Source organism: Petaurus breviceps, unplaced genomic scaffold (assembly GCF_028583685.1).
Source record: "Petaurus breviceps papuanus isolate PSGF00001 unplaced genomic scaffold, PetGlider_PUasm1.0 551, whole genome shotgun sequence".
In the NCBI taxonomy this organism is placed as follows: Eukaryota; Metazoa; Chordata; class Mammalia; order Diprotodontia; family Petauridae; genus Petaurus; species Petaurus breviceps.
The window spans coordinates 29,302,418-29,325,428 of record NW_027186372.1 but is presented as its reverse complement, the minus strand read 5'-3'; the positions used below and the strand labels follow the sequence as shown (position 1 = coordinate 29,325,428).

Below are 23,011 nucleotides of genomic sequence, written 5' to 3'. Positions count from 1 at the left end.
GAACTCTTTACATTCCTACATGGAAGGATTATATTTCTAAATCATAAGACCTTTCTCAGTATTATTGGAGGGAATATAAGTATGTGTATTATCTTATCTATAGATATGACATATATACACGTGTGTATATATACATATATATGTGGAAAGAGAGGGTGGGCACAGGGTGAGTTGAATATGAAGGGATAATATCTAAAGAATAAAATTAAGGGGTGAGAGAGGATTGTACAGGGAGAAGGACAAAGGGAGAAGTAGAATGGGGTAAATTATCTCACATAAAAGAGGCAAGAAAAAGCTTTTACAATGGAGAGGAAGGGGGAGAGGTAAGAGGGAATGAGTGAACCTTACTCTCATCGGATTTTGTTTAAGGAGGGAATATGCACACTCAATTGGGTATGGAAATCAATCTTGCCCTATAGGTAAATAGGGGGTAAGGGTCTAAGCGGGGGATGATAGAAGGGAGGGCAAATGGGAGGAGGGAGTAATCAAAAGCAAACACTTCAGAGGAGGGACAGGGTCAAATGAGAGAATATAATAAATGGGGGGTGGGATAGGAAGGAGGGAAATATAGTTAGCCTTTTACAACAGGACTATTATGGAAGTGTTTTGCATGACTATACATGTATAAGCTGTATCAAATTACTTACCTTCTCAATGAGGGTGGGTGGGAAGGGAAAGAATGAAAAGAACTCAAAGTTTTGAAAACAAACGTTAAAAATTGTTTTGATATTCAATTGGGAAATAAGACATATAGGCAATGGTGGATAGAAATCTATCTTGCCTACAAGAAAATAGATGGGAAGGGGATAAGAGAATGGTGTGATAGAAGGGAGGGCAGATTGGAAGAAGGGGTAATCAGAATGCATACTGTTTTGGGGTGGGGGGAGGGAAGAGATGGGGAGAAAATCTGGAACTCAAAATTTTGTGGAAGTGAATGCTGAAAACTAAGAATGAATGAATGAATGAATAAACAAATAAGGAAATAAAATCTTGTGACCCTGCCACTCCTTTAAGTTATCTATCCTATACTTCTCTCTTTTACTGCCCAATTCCTTGGGCTTCCTACCCTACTACTTGAACAGAAACTACTTTCCAATGCTAAATGGGATGGCCTTTTTCAAGTCTTAAGCAGCTAGACTTCCAAATAAACTTTTCTCCCTCAGCTTCAGAGAAATGGCTCTCTCCTTCTTCTCCTCTTAACTGACACCTGACTTTTCTCCCAAAGCTTTGTTGTGGGCCCTATTTTCTTTACCTTTTCTCCCTTGAATATTAGGCCTACAATGACAACTGCCAGCTAGATACATCCCCCTAGATGTCCTTAGACATCTCAACCTCAATATGCCTGATATATCACTTATTATCTTCCCTCTTCTTACCCTCCAAGACCCAACTCTCTTCCAAACTTTCCCTTCAGTTCAATCCACCATTAGGATTACCCAAGTTTAAAGCCAGAGTCATCCTGGACTCTTTCCTCTTACTCTTATATGCAATTAGTCCTCAAATCTCAAAATCTTATATCTAGTCCCATCTCTCAATGTATGTAATCACCATTCTACCTGTGCCCCCTAATTGGTCTTCCTGCATCTAGTCTCTCCTCTCTCCAATCCAAAGGGTCACGGATTTAGAGCTGGAATGGGCCTTAGAATTCATTAAGTTGAGATCCCTCATTTTCAGATGAGGAAACTGAGGCAAAGAGAAGTTAAGCAACTTGCTCAGGGTTACATAACTGGCAAATGTTTGAAGTGAGAGCTGAACGCAGGTATTCCTAACTCCATGTCCAGCACTCTACCAACTACTACATGCTGCTGGCCTTCATGAAGCTACCAAAATAATCTAAGACACAGATGTGGCTCCTCATTATCTATAGGATAAAATACAAATGTCTCAGTTTGGTACATAAGGCCCTTTCCAATCATATTTGCCTTTTCGGCCTTATTTCATTCTACTTTCCCCTTCATAAACTCTATATTGAAATGAATACTCTACCGACTGCCTACATGTATTCATACAAGCCAATTTATCTCCCCTAGCCCTCCAAAATGTACTCCTTTCTCATTCCTTCTTTTTTTTTTTCTTTTGGGGGGAGTGGTGGAGAAGATGGGGCAATTGAGGCTAAGTGACTTGCCCAAGGTCACATGGCTAGTTTTTTTTGTGTTAAGTGTCCGAGGCTGCATCTGATCCTCCTGACCCCACGGCTGGTGCTCTATTCACTGTGCCACCTAGCTGCCCCTCTCATTTCTCCTTCTAATCTTAATCTTCCTTCAGCACTCAGCTCAGCCTATACCACTTCCTTGATGTCTTCCCAACTATTTCCCTCAATTATTAGTGTGGTTTTGTCTTCCACAATTTTTGTCATTCTATGCTTATTTGTGTGCATGTAGACCTCTTTCTCACAAGCATAAGGTTTTTGAGGGCAAGTACTGTTTCTTTGTATCCTCAGTATCTTGAATATAGAGGATAATTAACAAATGTTTGCTGCACTTAATTTATGTGGACTGGTTATTTGCAAATTTTTAAGTGCTTTAAAAATATGTCCATTAAAATAAAATCAAAATGGGTAAATAACCCAAACACGAAAGATCATACCATCAACAAATGAGAGAGAAAGCCATGATCTGCCTTTCATAGCTATGTTGGGCTAGACTGGGCTGAACTGCTGGGCAGGCTGTGGGGTGTTCAGGAATTTCTTAACCTAACAAGGGATTAGAGGCAATTCATAAAAGACAAAAATGAGAAGCTTCAGCATGAACAAAATTAATATAAATACGCTAAGAAATGGAGGCTTTTACTGGGAAAAAACTTTTGCATTATGTACCTCTTATAGGGTCTGACACTAATTAATGAATAAATATTTATTAAATGCCTTCTACATGTCTAGCCCTATGCTAGGTGCTGGAGATACAAGTACAAAGATTAAAACGTTCTACTTCCAAGGAGCTTATTATATGGAGTTAGCACAAAGATTAAAGAGCCATTCTCCAAAAGAAAAGGTTCATTCTCAAAGAATAACATATACTAATAGTGACTGCAGGAAAGACTATTTCAAATTACTAATAAGAGGAATACAAATTAAAATACATGACACCCTGCAAACTCAAAGATGAAAAAAAGATGAGAATAATCAGTGTTGGAAGGGTTTGTGGAAAGACATCATTACTGGGGGAGCTGGGAATTGATTCAAACTTTCCAGAAAGCAGTTTGGAATTCTTCTGACAAGAAAGGAATAGTCTCTGACACAGAGATCCCATTGCTAGGCAGGTATATACTGAAAGGAGATTGATGACAGAGAGGTTCTATTTATACCAAAATAATCATAACACTACTTTTTTTTTGTAATAGCAAAGAATTGAAAACAAAGTAAGTGCCCATCAAATTATGAAACAAATTGTGGCAATGAAAATAATGGAATGTTACTATGCTCTAAGAAACAATGAATATGAATAATCCAGAGGCTGAATATATTATATATGGGAGTCATCTATGCAGAGATGATGATTTAACCCCATTAGAGCTGATTAGTAAAGTAAGAACCCTTTATTTTAAGATGCAGGAAAATGCACCAGTATTTGTCTTCATGGCTCAGGGATGCAGTGGAGAACAAGAAAGCTGGGTTGGGGAGGGAATATCCATATCAATGAAATAACTGATCTATTTACATGTCAAGGTATAAAACTTAAAACACGACCACGTTCTTATAAAACTCCCCAAAAGGCTGGGTATCTATATATCTAGTGCAGTTCCTTCTCACCAATTTGATTAGTCTATACTCTGCTACATATCTTTGCCAATACAATATCAAATGTTTAAATAGATATGCCCCTTACTAGCTGTGTGACTTTGGGCAAGTCACTTAACCCCAATTGCCCTCCAAGAAGCAAAAAATAGATAGATAGATAGATATGCCCCCAAATCAAGATATCACTGAATGAAGATTAGAATTATTGCTTTAGAGGAGTAAATGGTCCCCTGGAAGAGATGATGTTATCCAAAAGTACCCCAAATAGTTTAGACCTTGCATTGGGAAAATCAGAGTCATGCTGTAGGAGGCTGAACAACTTCCAGAATGGAGGTTTTAAATCTTTTTTGTACCATGAACTTTCCTTTGGCAATCTGGTCGAGCCTATAGATGTCTTTTCAGAACAATGTTTTTAAAAGCATAAAATAAAACATGTAGGATCGGAAAGGAAAACAATTATATTGAAATAGAGTTATCAAAATATTGAAAAAACAAACTTATGAGCCCCCTCAAATCCAGATTCATACCCCAGGTGAAGAACTCTTATTCTAGAAGGCATGTGGAAAAATAAATCTCTTGTATATTAATTTTTATGACTTTGACTGCTGTTTGGGCGGTACTAAAATTTAACATAGTCTATATTTATGTTCCCTTTCACCATAACCTTATCTGTCATGTCCAAAGAATCAGAAAATTAGTGAATCCCAGATGACTACTATTTACCATTTGAAGAGATGCCATTGGGAATCTCTGGCTCTTGTACTTCTTCTTCACCTTCCTGGTCTGACACCCCATTTTCAATGGGTAGAGAACTGTCCCTGTTGCAGTCCTCTCCATCGACTGCATCAATCACCTCCTGCTTTGTTGCCACTTTCCCTGTCAATTTTTTCTTCTTCTTGATCTTGGGTTTAGGCTGAGAGAGTCTTTTCTTCTCTAACTCAATACTTTTTTTACCTGAGGAATCATAAATCAGAAAAAAATGAACGAAAAAGTTGTTAGCACATAAGACTGAGGTAGGCAGTCTCTCAACATGGGACACTGATTTTGTAGGCATAATCAAAGGTGTTTCTCCCTGGTGTAGCTTGTTACAACACAGCCTCAGAGACCGAGTTAAGACGCCCTTGTAAGAGGACTGAAGCCAATGCACCAGGATCCTCACACATTCCACAGAAAACAAAGAAAAACACCAAAGAGAAAACAAATAGCCAAACACATGTGCACATAAGAAAAAAAGGCAATAATTTAAAAACCCAGAACTAAAGAAGCTGAAAACCTGAGAAGAATAAAAGTGAAAAAAAGCCACAAAAAACAGACTAAAATCCATAGGGGGAAGAATGACAGCCAAATACATTAAACAAGAATTGGCAAAGCTAAGAAAATCCTAAGATCAGATAAGTAAGAGATTGTAATGGTAATGGAATTTAAAGATCCCCCTGTATTGGCTTGATTTTCAGGTTGAGTGTTGAAACCTAGAGTCTGTGAATCCCACTTCTGGGATGGACTTGTTGATATGGAGAGGGCTGACTGGGAGGAGCTAGTGCCATGGATTTAGAGACAGGCCCAAGCAGAGGAGGCCTGAATAACTTTTGGGAGCAGCATTGTGGAGGCAGAGAGAGAGAGGATTGCTGAGGGCCAGTTGGAGCTGCCCAGGACTTTTGAGAGCTGCTGAGAACTGAGGTGGTATGGCTGTGATGCCGGTATTTTGACTGTTTTGTCAGATTCATCTGCTGGTGAAGGACAATGCTATTGTTGCAGAGGTCCTGGAACCTTGCTGTTGGTTCAGAAGCACTGAAGAAGGATTTTCTTGTATGTTTACAGAAATCCTGGAAGAGGGTCTTATTGATGTTTTTAGGGGTCCTGAGACTGTCCTGCAGGCAGAGTGAATTGATGAGGACATGGACAAAGTATCTTGTGGCTTTGTTAAGCTTTGTCTCCCCAGGAACTGAGATTGCTGAGAACTTGCCTCAGGTCAAGATGAAGAAAAGACTGCCCCTTGGGTATTGAATGTAGTGCTGATGATATCTGTTAATTCATTTGTGATCCTGGGGTGGGAAACTTTTGACTTTTTGTGATTTGTGACTGACTGAATGTACTTTGTTTATGATTGGAAACTAATCTCCAGTTGAATGGAGAGGAGACTTTGTGATTGACTAAATGAATGTATTGCCCAGGGGTGAAGTAGTACTTGGAAATTATTGCATTACACTTGGTGAAAGCTGTATTTTGATCTTCTCTTTTCTGTGAATGTTTTGCCTTAATTTGTCATGAATTAAATGGAGTTTGCTATGCTAGTAATTTGACCCCGGAAGTTTCTTGTGCTTGGTGTTACAGAGATGTGAAAAGAAGATGAGAGAAACTAAGGAAGAAATTGTTACTAATATGGAAAGTGCAATCCAAAGTATTTCCTACAATCCATATGAACAACAAACAGCAGACTTAGTACGGTGCAAAGTGGAAGGATGTCTAGCACAGATCAGCTGGAAATATAGGCTCAACAAAAACCCACTGAATTATTCCAACAATTGGAAAACAGTGGTAACCTTATCCACCAGTAAGCAAAGGTTCAAGCTCAAAAAAGACATTGGAAATGGGAGAGAAACACCGTATTAGGTTTGTTAAATATGTCCACAGAGGGAAAGGTTAAAGGAATATTTTAAAGCACGCGCGCACACGCACACACACACTCACACGCACGCATTAATGAATGCACATACACACCTGTTTATAACAATTTACTAACAGATATTTGCTTTGTACCTACCCTAGTTTTTACACACCCCAGGTTTTTAAATACTCACCTTGAGGTGGCCGGGTATGATCTTGCATTGATATCAGCCATTTGTGTACACAGAAATCATCTGCCCCTGAAAAGACTGAATCTGGATCCAGTGGAGACCACTGAACACAAAATAATCTTCCCCGGTGTCCTCGGTAATTGCAAAGAGGTTCTTCCCTGAGAACATCCCACACCTGAATGAAACCAATAGTAACCCACAAACAGAATCTTAGATCGGTATTTTTTTACTTCCTTCGTTATAATCACTGTCCCTTCAATATATTCTTCCCCTCACTTGGAAGGTGAGTCACGGAAATCAAACTGAAAGTGTCGCTTTCATATTGTATGAGACTCTCATACAATATATAAACCGTTTACCTTTCAGGGCCTATACAAACTATCTACTAACACAGGGGACAGTATTTTCTCATAATAACTACTGACATTTATAAAGTGCTTTGTTGTTGTTCAGTTGTTTTAGTCATGTCTGACTCTTCATGACCCCATTTGGGATTTTCTTTCTTTTTTTTAAATAGAATTTTACTTTATTTATTTATTGCTTTTTGGAGGGGGGGAGGCAGGGCAATTGGGGTTAAGTGACTTGCCCAAGGTCACAGCTGGTAAATGTGTCAAGTGTCTGAGGCTGGTTTTGAACTCAGGTCACTTCTCACTCCAGGGCTGGTGCTCTATTTACTGTGCCACCTAGCCGCCCCTGGGATTTTCTTAGTAAAGATACTGGAATAGTTTTCGATTTCCCTCTCCACTTCATTTTATAGATGAGGAAACTGAGGCAGGGTTAAATGACTTGCCTGGGGTCACACAGCTAGTAAGTGTTTGAAGTCAGACCTGAACTCAGGTATTGCTGACTCCAGGCCCAGTGCTCTATCCATAGTGCCACCTAGATGCCCTACACAGTGCTTTAGGATTCACTAAACACTTCTGCATTACCTCAGATTTGATTCTTACAACCCTGTAAAGTAGGCACTACAAGTATTATTATTTTCATTGTACAGATGAGGAAACCAAGACATAATGTGGTTAAGTGACTTACCCACATACACACTGCTAATAAATTTCTAAGAGTCAATTCTAGGTCCTATGTGACTCCAAATTGAGGGCCTTCTTTTAAAACATGATGCTCAAAGGCAATATTGTGAAGAACAGGGCAAAGCAAGGGACTATTATTACAGGACTTCATTAAGCAGGCATAGAAATAAGACATTTCAAGTACCTGGGCTGTGCCATCATAGCAAGCAGATACTAATCTTCCATCATGATGAGGGCTCCAAGCCAGATTAGTGATTTTAGCTGTGTGTCCAGAGAGGGTTCGAAAGGGTTCTGTAATTGTCACTGGTGATTCTGGGGCGCTCTCTGTAAGACAAGTCACAGATGACACCATTATCATAAAAGTAACCCAATGTACAGAGGAGGGAATATGCCATAGTATAATCAAAATGAAGTATTCTGAAAGTTACCGCAAATCATTAATAACACTTTTGGAATGCCTAAAATAATAAGCACTTCTATCTGTATTTTGTCATTTAAAGTGTTATAAAAGATGTGATCTCAGTTTACAGTATGCTCACAACAAGCTACAGCAGGAAACAGAGGCTCAGAATGGTTTAGACATTTATCCAAGGTTATAAAGTTAGTAAATTGGCATATCTGGGACTCAAACTTGGGTTTTCTGACTACAGATCAAGTTCTAGTTCTAATTAGTTTTGCACAAACAAATCTAATACAGATAACACTATAAGGGAAATACAAAATGAAAAATATCTTTGCAGCAAGTTTCTTTGATAAAAGTCTCATTTCTGAGACACATAAATAAGTGATTCAAATTCATAAGAGCCATTCCCCAGATGATAAATGGTTTAAGGGTATGAACAAGCAGTTCCCAATGTATGAAAGAAGTGCAAATTAAAGCTATTCTGAGGTTCTACTTCATACTCATGGGACTGGCACAGATGATAAAAAGAGAAAATGACAAATGTTGGAAGGATCATGGGAAAACAGGGACATTGGTACACTGTTGGTGAAGCTGTGAATGAATCTTCTGATCCAGCTAAGCCATTCCTGGGTCTATACCCCCAAAGAGATGGAGGAAAGAATAGGTCTTTTACATATAAAAATAATTATGTTAGCTCTTTTGGCAGTGACAAAAACTTGGAAACTTAAGGAGATGCCCCCAAATCAGGGAAGAGCTAAACAAATTGTGGTATATGATGGAATACTACTGTGCTGTTAGAAATGAATTTATTAAAAGATAATTTCAGAGACATGGAAAGTCTTGTATGAACTGAACACTGAAATGAGCATAGCCAGAAAAACCATTTGGACTATTAACATCATTATTATAAAAATAAACAATTTTGAAATGCTTGAGAACTCTGATCAACTAAATGATTAACCATTATTCCAGAGTACCAATAAAGTCGGATACTTCCCACCTCATAACTAGAGATAATGGACTAACATGAAGAATAAGAAATTCATTTTTGGATGTGATAAATATTGAAAATGTTTTGCTGGATTGTGCTCATGTAATACAGAGGCCCTGGTATTTCTTTGTGTCTACCTTCAGTGGGAAAATGGGAGGGAAAAAACCCAAATGCTTCATAATTAAAAATTTAAAAAGTTGTAGTTCCACTCTATCTCTTAAGTGATATAGTGGGAAAACAGTGTATTAAACACAAAGATATAATCAGCAAGCAAAAAATTCACTGTATTTACCAATTTATTAATGCATTAATTTAAATGCTTTAAAAAAATCTGGCAACCATCCCCAAGATCAGAAATCAGAATTGTTGGGACATAGACATAACCTTTCGAAATATTGTTTCTTATATGCCAATTCCAAAGCTCATCTATAGCTTGCTTTTAACAGGAAAGTTTCAGATCTACTTTTGGTTCTTCTTTCTTCTTTAAATACTAATAGATCTGGTTATGAACAGCACTTGGAAACACGTTGGAAGGAGTGTTCTGTGCAACAAAATAGATGACACTTGTTTCCACCACAGGGACAAAGAAAATCAGTCAGGTATTTACTGCATATTTACTAGGTATGCTTAGCACTAAGCCATCTGGAGAGTGAAATACAAATATAAAAAACATAATTTCATTGGGAAAATATTTAATGATATCAATCAGTAAATAGGTGCCAATTATAAGTGGTATGGATGCTAAGTATTGTAGGAATTCAGAGGAAAAAAGGATTATTTCCTGTAGGGGTGATAAAGGAACTTCACAGTAAAGGTGGAACAAGAGTTGGACCTTTCAAGATACCTTCAGGTAGGTAATGAAAGTGAAGATGGCATGTCTTGGGAACAGTAAATCAATCAGTTTAGTTGTAGCCAATGTGTTATGTAGGTGAGAAATGGAAAATAAAACTAGAAAGGTAGGGTGTTTTTGATCCTATAATGCAACTCGTAAGACGGAAAGTTTTTGAGCAGAGACATCACCAATGTGATGTTTTAGGGAAATACATATGGTATCTTATTTACCTCTGAAGAGGTAAACTGATGCAGTTTGTTTTATAAAACCAAAAAGAAGTTAAAATGGTACAAAGCCTGGTGTGGAAAATCACTTAATTATCAATGGTTCATTCCTATTAGGTTGGTAACAGAAGCTGAAATCCATTACCTATCACACTCTTCAAGTTATGCACATAAATGACAGCATTGTTGGATCCAGAGGCTATTAAACAGCTTAATTCTGGGTTGGTCCCATGCTCATGGTGCCATCGAATGGCATTCACTAGCTTGTGGTGTTGCTGAATGGTACAGATCAATTTTAAGTTAGGAGCCTGGAATATTTCTATGGATCTGAAATGAGAAACATATCAAGACCAGAAAAATGAGAGGTATTAAAATCCTACTAAAAAAAAAATCCTACTCCAACAGTATTTCTCCTGTTCTACCAAACTGAGAAAAGAGGAGATAAGTGGTCTCATGACTAATTCTGCAGATTACCCATCCCCCCCAAAAGTTGAGTCTAACAACTAGCATTCTCAAACAAGTAATGAAAACTTTCTTAAACCTTAAATAACTGCCAACATTTAGAGTTTTAAGATTTACAAAGAGCTTTATATACATTATCTTACAATTTTTTTAAGGTACAAAATCTGGAAAGCTTTGCTAACCCTCATAATAAAAAAAGGAAGGTTAGTGACTGTTATGTAGCTTATACTATATTCTTAATAACTAATGTATCAAGTGCTTTATAGCTATCAGGACTTGTCTGACAAATCTATGTGATCCTCAAAACAACTGTGAGGTAGGTCATCCAAGTAGAGGCCTGTGACAGAGGAGGCTTAGCCTGGTTCTCTGCAACCTGGCTCATAACTATGGCCAGACCCTCTTTCTGCTTATGTTGCTTTTTAGGTGAAGACTAACTTTTTTAAAAAATAAAAAGACATCAAATACTATTTCCCTGAAAGATAACACAGAAGAAAGCTCACTGAAGTCTGCAAAACAATTCTGTTTAACTTCTCTTTCTCTTTAGTAGATGGATTTGCCCTCAATATCAGGTTCAATGCGGGAAACATAATTACTATTGTGGTACAACACGTCATGTGCTATGGAAGGGTGGGCAATACAGCAGCACACTTTTCCTTTATCACCACGGAAGATGCCCAAATTATTTCTTGTAGTTTCCCCCTCGTCAGATGCCTCTCTCAGCAACAGTGGATCCAAAGTAACACTGGGTTTCCCCAAACAACATTACAGATGGCATTCTCCAACTGGTAATGAAATATATACGAAAATGACAATTAACAAAAAACAAACACACACACACCCATCTTCATTGCCAAGAGCCATGACTGTGCCATCTGCTTTCCAGCTGATCTCTGTATGTGCTGGCAGTTTGTACTAGAAAACAAAACAAAACCGTCTTTAGTTATTCTACACCACAAATTCTGCAAACTTGTGATGAAGAAAGTACAAGGAGAAAACTTAAAAAAACTCTTTCAAAAATTCTGATTATATGATGGCTATATTTGTAATTAATTCACAGTGAAAGGCTAAGTGATTAATGCCAAGCTTTCTGAGACATACTTCCTCCTAATAAAGAGAAACATGACCTTATAAGAAAATTATGAGATTCCAGATATTTCTGTTCTACAAAATCTCATGTAAAATAAAGATCCCCGACACAATATTAATCCCTGATAGCTGATGCCATTATCGCATTTTCTAAGCATTACTGTGTAGGGTATACAAATAAATGTATTAAGTATTGTGGGATATACAAAGACATATACTATCTGCCTCCAAGGAGTTCACAGTTTAGAGATGTGATTTTAAAATAGCTGAAGACAGTGGAGGCTAAGTGCTCAATAATTGGTATGGGCAATAAGAAGGAAGAGATGTTACTATGGATTCAGAAAATTATAGAAAGCTTCTTGGAGGAGTTAGGACTTGAACTTGGCTTCAAAGGGGCACCTTCCCTCTCTAAACCCAATCTATTAGCCATTTCAGCTTGAATGCTAGGCCCCTTTGTCCTAAATCATTTGTCTTTTGCAAAACCTCAGCCCCCATTACTGCTGCTATCCTCTGATTCTACATATAAGCTCTGAAAAACAACTGCATGAAATCTCACAACCATGTAGTGCGTGTATAGTACAGATTCATGTTATTGGACCTCAGCTTGGCTCTTGTGACTTTTATTCCTCCAGTGATTCTTTAATTTGCCCCAACAGAAGCTACTGTAAAACTTCTATTCTGCCCTCAAGTCTCCCTCTCACACTTCCCTTTTCTCCCCACTCTCTTAGCTCTTGCCTTTTATTTCACTGAGAAAACTGAGGCAACTTCTCCCTTTCTTTTCAAAACTTCCTGACATCACTTTGCACTCATACTCCCCCCTTTCTCTAGTCTCTGACAAATATATGGTCTCTATTTTTGCCAAGGCTAACTCTCCCTCCATATGCCCTTGATCCTACCCTCTTCTATCTTCTCCAGCAGACTGTGCAACTCCCCTCCCCCCCAATCTTTAAAAACTTTCTAGCTGCTGCTTTCTTCATGACTGTCTTAAATCTTTACCAGATCCATAACATCTCTTTAAGCTTCATCCTGTATTTCCCCTCTCTGTCTTATTCAATTCCTTAAAAAAGGTTTCTATAACTTGCTATCTCCATTTTCTCTTCTCTCACTCATGAACCTCTAGCAATCTAGTTTTTGGCCATATCACTGGAATAAAACTGCTTGTTATCAATGATCTCTTCTTAAGTGCCAAATCAACCTTTTCTCAGTTTTCATTCTTCTTGACCTAAAGATTACATCAGGAACTAGTGACCATTGTCTTCTCCAGCATACCTCTCCTCTTTGACCTTTCATGACACCACTTACTACTTTTCTCCTTCAACCTTTCTGAATGCTCTCCAGTCACCTTTGCTGGGTTATCGTTTATATCACACCCACAACTTAAAACACACCCTAAGGTTTTAGCTGAGGTCCTCTTCTCTTTTCCCCCTATGTTTTCTCCTTCATAAGTCCCATGGGTTTAACTATTACCTCTCCAGAGATAGCTGTATTTCTGGTCTAATGATGGGTATCTACAGAGATCAGCCATCCTCCTCTCACTGCCTCTTTCTTTCATCTTCAATTACTCTTTAACCACTCACTTCTTATCTAAAACCTAGTTTTGGCCCATCTTTAAAAAACAAAAAAACATACAGTCCTCCCCCCCCAACCCTCTTTTTGTTTTACTCTGCCATGCCCCGAAGCTATCAAATTGCTCTTCTCCATTTTATAGCTAAACTTGTAGAGAAAAACAACCTACCTTATCTCCATTTTCTCACATCTTATTCATTTCTCAACCCCTTGCAGTCTGGTTTCTGAAGTAATTACACCAATTGCTCTTTCCAAGGTTACTAAAAATCTCTAAACCACTAAATCTGGCCACCTTTTCTCAGTCCTCATCCTCCCTTGGCTTCCATCATTACACTCTTTAAGTTTTTCACCTATATCTATTTCTATTTCTAATTAAAGGGCCATCCCTTGACTCACTTCTTAAAGAGACCTATTCACGGAATAGGCATTACCTCACTCTAAGTGAGTATGTGAAAAGGCCTTAGCCTAAAAGGCCAGGGTCTCCCACTGCATCCTGAAGCATATCTGGTCACTCGATCCAAAAGACTTTGGAGGAGAAAGTGAGGCTAGTGACTTTGCACAGCACCTCCCTCACTCAAATCAAAGACAACCGCAAGTCATCTTATTTCCCTGATGCTACAGTCCTCTTCAAAAACAAAGGACAAACACAATCCCAGTGCCCAGGACAGTACCTAGTAAAGAGTAGGTGCTTGCTTGTTGATCGACTGAACTGGCTGTTTTTTACTCTGGGTAAAAAAATATTTTGACCTTTCTTGGCCTCATTTGTAAAATGGAGTGACTAATATATTAATTAGTCTAAATATAGAGACTGTACCATATGACCTTGAATTCTCACCTAGCTCTAAAAAACTGTGATTTTATGAAATGTTTCTGGAAATGAGTCAATAAAGCTACTTAAAAAAAAAGCATAATGAAAGATGGACTTGGAAAAGAAACAAGTTAAAAAAATTGTCCTAATAATATGAGTAGCATTTACCTTAAAAAGCTTTTGTGAAGCTCAAATTGGATAATGGATATAAGGACTCTGCAAACTTTAAAGCATTATAAAATATCATTGTTATTAAAATTCTAATTAAACATAACAACGAGGCCAACTGACTTTGGAACACAAATACCCATTAGAAAATAAAGAATTGTTTTAGATATGGCTTCCCTTAGGATATCTGAATAAATACATATAACTTTCAATAGTCTCAGCCATGATGCAGGGCTGGAAACCAAGAAAAATCCGTATTACTGGTAAAAGGAAAAGTTTTGGTTCACAAAACTCACTTTTATTGCATTGGTGTCTCGGATGACTTTATTGATGTCGTAGGCCTCCCCACTGAGTTTCCATGGATTGTGCTGCAAGATGATCCCTTCTCCTGCACAACTATATAAAGTAACAGTAGGCTTGTCACCATCTCTTCCTAGGTAAGAAAGATGAAAGGAGTCTCAATGAGCATGATTCTACTGCACAAAAACAATCACGACAACTATTATGTTTCAGAAGGCTTAACTACTGGTTTTTAAAAAAACCAAAACGTAACTTTCTTTTTGGGCCAATGTTGTTTTCATAAGCTTGTTGCTATCCAATTACTTTTTTGTATGTGAAACTATGAATCTATCGCTTACAGCTTCCTTTGAAAAAGTATATAATAAATTCAAGAGATGATTTTCAAAAGTGCCGGTTTGTTTCCTTCTGGACTTAGCACAGCACATGATACACATTAGTTGCTTAATACATTTTTACTGATTGAATTTCCTGCAATGATCCTCTTTCCATGTTTTCTGGCTACACTATCATTAGTTTCCTTCTTTGCCCCCTCAACTGAAAAAAAGTAAAAGCAAAACTCTTATAATCAGGGGTGGCCAGGTGGCTCAGCGGCTAAGAGCACCAGCTCCAGTGTCGGGATGACCTGGATCAAATCCGGGCTCAGATACTTAGTACCCACCTAGAAATAACTGGCCGTGTAACCTTGAGCAAGTTACTTAACCCCGACTGATTAAAAAAACAAACAAACAAAATTCTTATAATCAGAAAAATCCATAAACTGACCATCAATGAAAATGTACTTCTCATTCTGTACTATCAGAAGAGGCTTTCCGTGTACTTTCAAAGCCAATCTAAGGACAATAAGCTATTGAAAGTTGGACATCAAACTTTAGACCCTAAAATGGACCTTCCCTGAATCTCATGCAAAGCACTGTAGTAGAGAATCTGAATGGGAGACAGAGAGGAATGTAATCAAGAAAGTGAGGGTATTTGTGGAGAATTTTAAGTAGTCCAATTTGACTAGAAAATGGGTAACTGACAAGTAACAGTAGTAGATAAAATTAGAGAGGTTGGAGGAGGCTGCTGAAATGTTTGACTGTGGAGTATGGGCTTAAACTGTAATATCAACCTTCAGACCACCAAAGGTTTCTGGATAAGGATGAGAGGGACAACATGATTGAATAATTTACTGCGATAAGACTAATCCAGTAGCACTGCCAGATACTAGTGCCCTCCCTACCAAATCACTTTGTTTTTAATTATTTTGTGTTTATGTATAGATATGTATTTATTATCTTTTTTTTTTTTTAAAGCAATCGGGGTTAAGTAACTTGCTCAAGGTTACACGGCCAGTTATTTCTGGGTGTGGTGCTGTGTCTGAGCCCGGGATTCGATCTCCAGGTCATCCCAACACTGGAGCCGGTGCTCTTACTTGCTGAGCCACCTGGCCGCCCCTATTATCTTTCTTTCATCTATATTTTTATATATACTTGTCTCTCCTATTAAAATGTAAGTTCACTGTGACTATAGGGACAGTTTCACTCTTAATATTTGTATCCCCAGTACCTAGAATGTTGGCTGGCACATAGTAGGTACTTTAAAATACTTAGAGATGGATTTAAAAGAGCAGTTTGCCCTTTCTTTCTCCAGTCCATTTTACAGATGAGGAAAATAAGGCAAGCAGTTAGTTAACTGACATGCCTAGGGTCACACAGCTAGTAAATGTCTGACACCATATTTGAATTTGAGAAAAGGAAGTCTCCCTGACTGCAGGCCCTGAACTCTATCCACTTTACTCCCCTTTTTTCTAATTAGTTTGTTTATTCACCTCTAACTCTCCCAAACTGTAATAGAACTTAATTGAAATGCTCTGGTCTCAAGTGCCCTGGGCAAAGGACATTATTGTAACAGAGAAGTAATGAAAGAAGTAGCAGCAGAAATGGAAATGAGAGATTTGTGGAATATGAGTTTAAAAATTCATTTATATCTTAATTAACAAACCCTTGTGTTCTTTCCCTTCCATTCTCTCCTCCCTAACGGGAGGAAGTGGAAGAATAATGAAACAAAACTCTTGCAATAAACATGCAATCAAGCAGAATAATCCCTGCATTGGCTATGTCCAGAATCTGCATCCTGAGCTGGGGCGTAAAGCTGACAAGATCTGGCATGAACTGGATGTGGATTCAAAGATGACCTTGAAATTTTGCATCTGAGTAGTAATTAAGATAATGGTACCATGGACAGAAACAGGGAAATTCAAGGAGTAGGTTCAATAGGGAAGATGATATCTTGAATTTTAGACAAGTAACAGGGAGATATTAAAGTAGAAATGTCTAGTAAACAGGTGGAAATATGAGGTGCAGCAAAGGAAAAGAGGGGAATAGGAATATATGAATCACCTGCACAGAGACAGTAGGTGAAATATTCAGAGTGCATCATGACAGAGAGAGGACACATAATGAGCGTTAGTTGTCAAAGAACTATGATTTCCTCAGTAGTTTTTGTGGTTAATTTAAACATGAAAAATAAAGCATGTTGCTGAATTTTTTTTACATGTAGAATTTGCTGTTGTCTGAATTCTGTCCTATTGCATTATTCATTCTCCCCAGATACAGTAACTGAATTCCTAACCAAGGTAATACTAATGAAATATACTGATGTAAGACAATACTTTGTCAAACATTACTGTTCAAACACATTACTTTCTCAGCATAGAAATATAAATAAAAGCAGCCATTACAGGTAATTAAAAAAAATCAATATATAACAACTTCTGTCTCCTAGCTACTTCCCCAAATCCAAAGAAATCACACCTATACCATTTTTGCTTAGCACTTAATTTAGCCTCTCTAATTGAAGACTATATCCGCTTATATTTTGACAGAAGAAAAAAAAACATGAGTGTTCAATGAATCCTATAATTTCAAGAAACTGATTACTGGGGACAAAGTGTTTAGCTGCAGGTAGAGTCAAACATCAGTGGAGATTCATTTTAGAATTCCTTAGATAATTTATTAAAGGTGAAATAGATTTTGGATTTTTAGGAACAACCAAAAAATGGACAGATGCTTTCAAGCAGCACAGTTATATTGTTACAGAGAAGACAGGCAGCACAGAAGAGTTAGACAAGTGCTGGAATCAGATGACCTACCTCCAACCCTGCAGATTATAAACCATTAAGACAGTACAAAACTAAGACTAGCAGTCTCAGGTTAGCTTTGCCTTCAAAGTGCTGAATTACTAAGTCAGCCTGACATACAGTCCCACATCTTAACACATTCATGTTTGAGCAAATCACCTCCTCTTTGTACTTCTCTCTCAAATGACAGGGTTACACCAGCTGATTTCCTGAAAATGAGCCACTTTTTGTAGGATGCCTCTCAAACTTACCAAATGAAATTGGGGGCACGGGAGGACCCCAGGCCAAAGAGTACACAGTCTTCTTATGATAGGTACTAGAAATCTGTGGTGGTCTAGGAAATGAGAATCAAAAGGATTAAAATGCAAACAGGTTCCCTTAAATACTCTTTGTGTCTGAAATGGAGCTCAAAATCACTATCACTATAATTATTACCAAAGTCATTAAGTGCCAAATAAGCATCATGCAGGTATATACATAATTCTTACTGATGAAGTTCATGAAAATACAATTTATGGAATCATTTCTCTCAAATTTTCCTTTATTTTATTCCCTCTCAATTGGTTGCTGGAGTCAATCAAATGTTACTAATCATGAGGTAAACATGATGACACTACTTTGGCTATACAGGAGAATGACTGAAACAGACAAATCTGTTCTATCTGTTAAGAAAAAATAATTCCAACTATGCAGCTCAGGAGCCACAGGAAACACCTGGGTTTTGTTGCTAATGGCTGATCATTAGTACACTGATAAGTTTTTCCCTTGAAAATAATAAAGACATTATATTCTATAAAAGCAGGATTTTAAAACAGGCATAATAAAAAATAAGGGCAACTCAAAACAAATGGCTTGGTTAAATTTGAGATGTAGTGGTCACAAAAATGATTCACTCTTCAAAGTGAGGAGTGATGGATTAGATAATTTTCAAGTTCTTTCTAGATCTAACAAAGCCTCTTAGAAGTGACCATGTCATTCTAAATCTGACACTTGGTACTTAAATCACTTCCTCTGATAGCAGCCAATCAAAAATTGCTCAACTGACATTCATGTCTTACTTGTTGGAATAGGTGTCATACATTCCCACTTTTCCATCATCAGTTCCAAAGGCCAAACAACCCTCCTTAGTTGGATGCCATGACAGCTGCAAAAGAACCCAAGTAAGGACAAGTGAGATGCAAATCATATAAATCCTAAGATATTCTCATCTGATCTTTTAACCTTAAGTATAATGCTAGATTATCAAACTCTGAATTTCACAGATGACAAGTCTCACATAGGGCACTTTGATATATCTAATTCAATTTCTAGAGGAAAAAATTCTTAGAATACCTAGACCAATTCACCTTAGGGTATTCAGGGGAATACTTTTTTTTTTAGTTTTTTTTTTTTAAGTTTGATCAAATAATATGGTTGGGGAAAAAAAAAAGATAAAAAGTAAGCTAAAAGTATGCTTACCGATGTAACCTTGGATTTGATGCCCTGCCAAAAGGTTTTCACATCATGGTTATTTTTTATGGACAGTGTATTCCACACCCGTATCATGCCATCGCCAACACCTATGGCTAAACAGCCTATGTCCACAGGGGAGAAAGCCAGACTATAGACAAACCCCCCAAGGGAAGGCAGTGTCCAACAGCATTCCAAGGTTGTCATATCCCAACATTTCACCTGCAAGGGTCGAAGGAAAGTGGTATAGGTACCAATTAAGGAAGTAAACTAGATAAGCAAAATTAAGAAACTGAAAGTTCAAAGTTGAAGGGAAGGGAGAGGAAATGGTAGGAAAAGAACATATCTGAGAGAACTGAGTAAAGTCAATACTTCAAAAGTTGGTAAAACTCTTCTATTAAGACTATGGGAGAGGGAAATCTTTAATATAACATAACTCCAAATTAAATAACTTTTTAGCTATAAGGGACCTTAGATCCAGACTACCAAATCCAGTCCTTTTACTTTTTGGATAAGGAGATGGGAGACTCAAAGATATCAAATAATTAGTAAAACCTACATCTCCTTAACTCCCCAAATAAAGTATCCTTTTCACTTTACAGAATTGTAGCATTTTCTACAGTGATCATAAAACTCCAGAAATCAGGAACACCCAAGGGAAATAATGTTGAAAGGGAGATACTTTAGAAAGTAATATTGTAACACTATACAGAAAAGAAAGTAGATTTTTAAATAACAAGAAGTCCCTCAAGGAAAAATGCATTTCATCTAGTAAATATAACCTAAAAGCAAGTCAAGAGGAAAGGCACAAAGATAGTCTTCTAATATGGCCAGGCAGCTCCCAGAGCAATTTCATATTAAGTAGATTTTTGTTCCATTAAAACGTGGAAACAAAGAAAAATTTAAAGCTAAGTGATGAGAGGTTCCTGTGAAGAGATGTGCCAAGAAAACTGAAACAAGCTTTTCAGTTACTTTAAAAACTCAAAAGCCAACCCCCAACCCTCCCACCCCCAAGTGACCCTACAAGTACAGTAGCAATTGTACAAGAAGGTAAAAACCTTTTAAAGAAGCTCTTGGGGTTCAGTTGTAAAAGCTATTCCTAGTCTCAGGATCCTTACATACATTGTCCTCTTAGGTAAACGCTATGTTCACCACCTGTTTTCCTTACTATATATTTATTCAACAAATGCAACTTACATCCCTATCCATAGAAATGGAAAGCAGAAGTTCTTTATCTTTAGGTTGGACTGAACATAAATTAAACACAATCCTTGAGTGATTCTGCCCCTCTGATGAGGTGCTAAAGAGGGTACATTTTCGTTTCCCAGAGTGGGTGAGATCCCAGAGCAGCAATTCACCTCTGTAAAAGGAAATACTGATTTAGTTCATTATTCATAGGAGGAAAACAGTGCTTTAGTTAAATAAATCAGGGTTCTACAAAAGGCAATAGTTTCTCTTTTCCTTTTATTACATTTTTGCTTTATGTCAAAGTAATTAAAATATTTATACATGAATAACTTGCTGGAGGATTTGTTACTCTTTAACCTTAGCTCAATCTTTTCTTACCTTTCCTAGAAACAGAACCTCAGAAAGTGACTCAGAAAACAAATAAGAAAATAAAAGACAAAGCAATGTTCATTAAGCCTACTCACCCAAAACAACTGGATACCAACTGGGTAGGTTGGCCAGTGGGCCAGAAGATTGTCAACCAGAGTCGCTCTTTAACTGTGGGATCCACACCCCCTCCTCGTCTCTTTAGAAAGGGTAATTTCAAAGTCATCACTCCTATAGATAAGAGGTCATTCATGGTTGAATACTAAAATATTATTATTGAATAGTTACTTGAATAAGGTCAATAAACGATTATTAAGTGCTAAGTGACAGACATTATAGTAAGTGCTGGTAAAGGCAGTCACTGTTCTCAAGAAGCTCACATTCCATTGAGGGAGATAATTTAGAAATAATGAAATACAAACAAGAACAGGGTAAATGTAAATCCATCTCAGAGGAAAGGCTTACCAGTAGAGGGTGGTAGAGAAAGGCCTTCTATGAGAAGTGGAATTTTAGCTGAGTCTTAAAGGGAGCCAAGGGAACTAAGAGTAAGAGGTGAGAGTAGAGAGCCAGGGCAAAAAGCATGGAGTAGAGAGATGGAATGGAATGGATTAAGAACACAGCAAGTAGGCCAGTGCCGCTGGATCTCAGAGTATATAAAGGAGATTAAATTATAAGACTGAAAAGCAAGAAAAGGCCAGGTTGGAAGAGTTTTAAAGGAATTTAATTTAAAAATGCCAAAGGACTTTTTATTTGATTCTGGAGTAATAGGAAGGTAACATGGGGGAGACCTGAGTTTTTGAAAAATTGCTTTGGCAGTTGAGTGAAGTAGATCAGAAGAGAGACTTGCAGCAGGGAGACCAATTAGAAGGTGAAAACATTAGTCCAGGGGTGGGGAACCTTCGACCTCGAGGACACCTGTGGCCTTCTGACTGAGTCCAAGTTTTACAGAACAAATCCTTTTATTAAGTGGATTTGTTCTGTGAAGTTTAAATTCAGTCAAACGGCCACACTTGAGGACCTACAGGGGCACATGTAGCCTCAGGGCTGCAGGTTCCCTACCCCTGAGACAGGGACATACGTATACAAAGAAAGATTTTTTCCAAGGTAGAAACAACAGTATTTGGCAACAGATGGATGTGTGGGATGACTGTGAGCAAGACGTCCAGTATGACATCAAGATTACAAGCCTGGGTGACTGGGAGGATAGTAAATACATTTACTATTAATGAACACTGTGATATGAGCTCAACAAGTAAACTCAGTTGTTTAGAACTTGAAACTTCTTCCCACAGAAATGAATGTTGCAAAATATAGATAGTATCATTTTAACTACATTATAGGCTAAATAAGAATTTTGTGGCTTAGTCGGGGAATTTATATACCATTTCTAACACTGCTTCTGGGGAGAAGAGGGAAAGGTAGGAATGCATTTGGAACAACATTCAGCTGGAAGTGGATCTCTCACTGGAGGGCAGATAAGTCTAGGGGGAGGAAGGGTGGGAAAGCTCTCTTTTAGTAGGTTTTTGGTCAACATTGCATAAAACATTCATGCTTCAGGTAGGGGTACATTTCTTCCAGTTCTAGGATTCCAAATGAGATAAGAAAGTTTTAACCCAGAAGAGGCAGTATTATGGTTGGTAAATAAAAGTATCCTTAACCAGAGAATGAGACACACTCAGAGGTAGCAATGCTCAACTCTTATTTGCTCCTGTTTTCTCCATCAAGTCATCTTGGGACTAGAAAGGAAAAGACAAAACTGGGATACTCTAACAAACATTTTGAGAAAATGTGCTGCCCTTCAACAGTCTCTGCTGAACTACATTCCAGGTTATGGAAAAATCTGGCAGCTATGATATCCAAATCCTGTCATGAGAGATTGTGGTAAGTGGGTGAGCTACACCCACTGTAATGGTTGAAAGACAAATGTTGCCCTGATTTTTAAAAATGGAAGACTGGAGTCTAAATTATAGGCCAGGGAAATTGACTTGAATTCATGGAAAAAAATCCAGTATGTGTTACATATCAACAGGTAGCACTACAGAACAGTTCCATCTCCTTTTATGGGGATAGTTTCTAGATTTGTAGATAAGGGAGTGATGTAGATAAAGTTTACCCAGATTTTATTTTCCTATTACTTAAGACAATACTTTCTTAATGCCTTTTTTTTATACCAGTCTGTAGCAGTAAGCACCCCAGCGTCCCCAGGGTGGCTGCCAACACAGATTCTTGGATCTGCTTTGTTAAAGGAAAGCAACTCAAAATGGGTTAACAATCTTACTTTAATCAGTCAAATATGTATTGTTTACCTAGTTCAGGGGAAAAAGGTCAGCACCCCGAACTTCAGAATATAGACAGAATTATCAAGACAGAAACAGATCAAGTAGACAGATTTCCAAACTGTCCAACCATTACATCCATACCAAACAACATCTGGGTTTCAAAGCGGGGGGGGGGGGGGGGGGGCCCTCTGGACAATGGCTAGCCCAGAGTT

At 37.8% G+C, this 23,011-nt stretch overlaps 1 protein-coding gene across 1 annotated transcript in view; it reads right to left on the bottom strand.

Moving 5' to 3' along the window:
* Positions 1-23,011, bottom strand: part of GEMIN5 (gem nuclear organelle associated protein 5) — a 48,054-nt gene that overhangs the window by 18,750 nt on the left and 6,293 nt on the right. The window contains exons 6-16 of the mRNA XM_069102517.1: positions 20,619-20,751; positions 20,164-20,326; positions 18,976-19,188; positions 18,576-18,661; positions 17,769-17,851; positions 14,396-14,532; positions 11,310-11,383; positions 10,155-10,336; positions 7,744-7,883; positions 6,535-6,706; positions 4,460-4,690 (exon numbers count right to left, since the gene is read on the bottom strand). Of these exons, the coding sequence (XP_068958618.1) occupies positions 4,460-4,690; positions 6,535-6,706; positions 7,744-7,883; positions 10,155-10,336; positions 11,310-11,383; positions 14,396-14,532; positions 17,769-17,851; positions 18,576-18,661; positions 18,976-19,188; positions 20,164-20,326; positions 20,619-20,751 (1,614 nt within the window). The remainder of the gene's footprint in view (positions 1-4,459; positions 4,691-6,534; positions 6,707-7,743; positions 7,884-10,154; positions 10,337-11,309; positions 11,384-14,395; positions 14,533-17,768; positions 17,852-18,575; positions 18,662-18,975; positions 19,189-20,163; positions 20,327-20,618; positions 20,752-23,011) is intronic.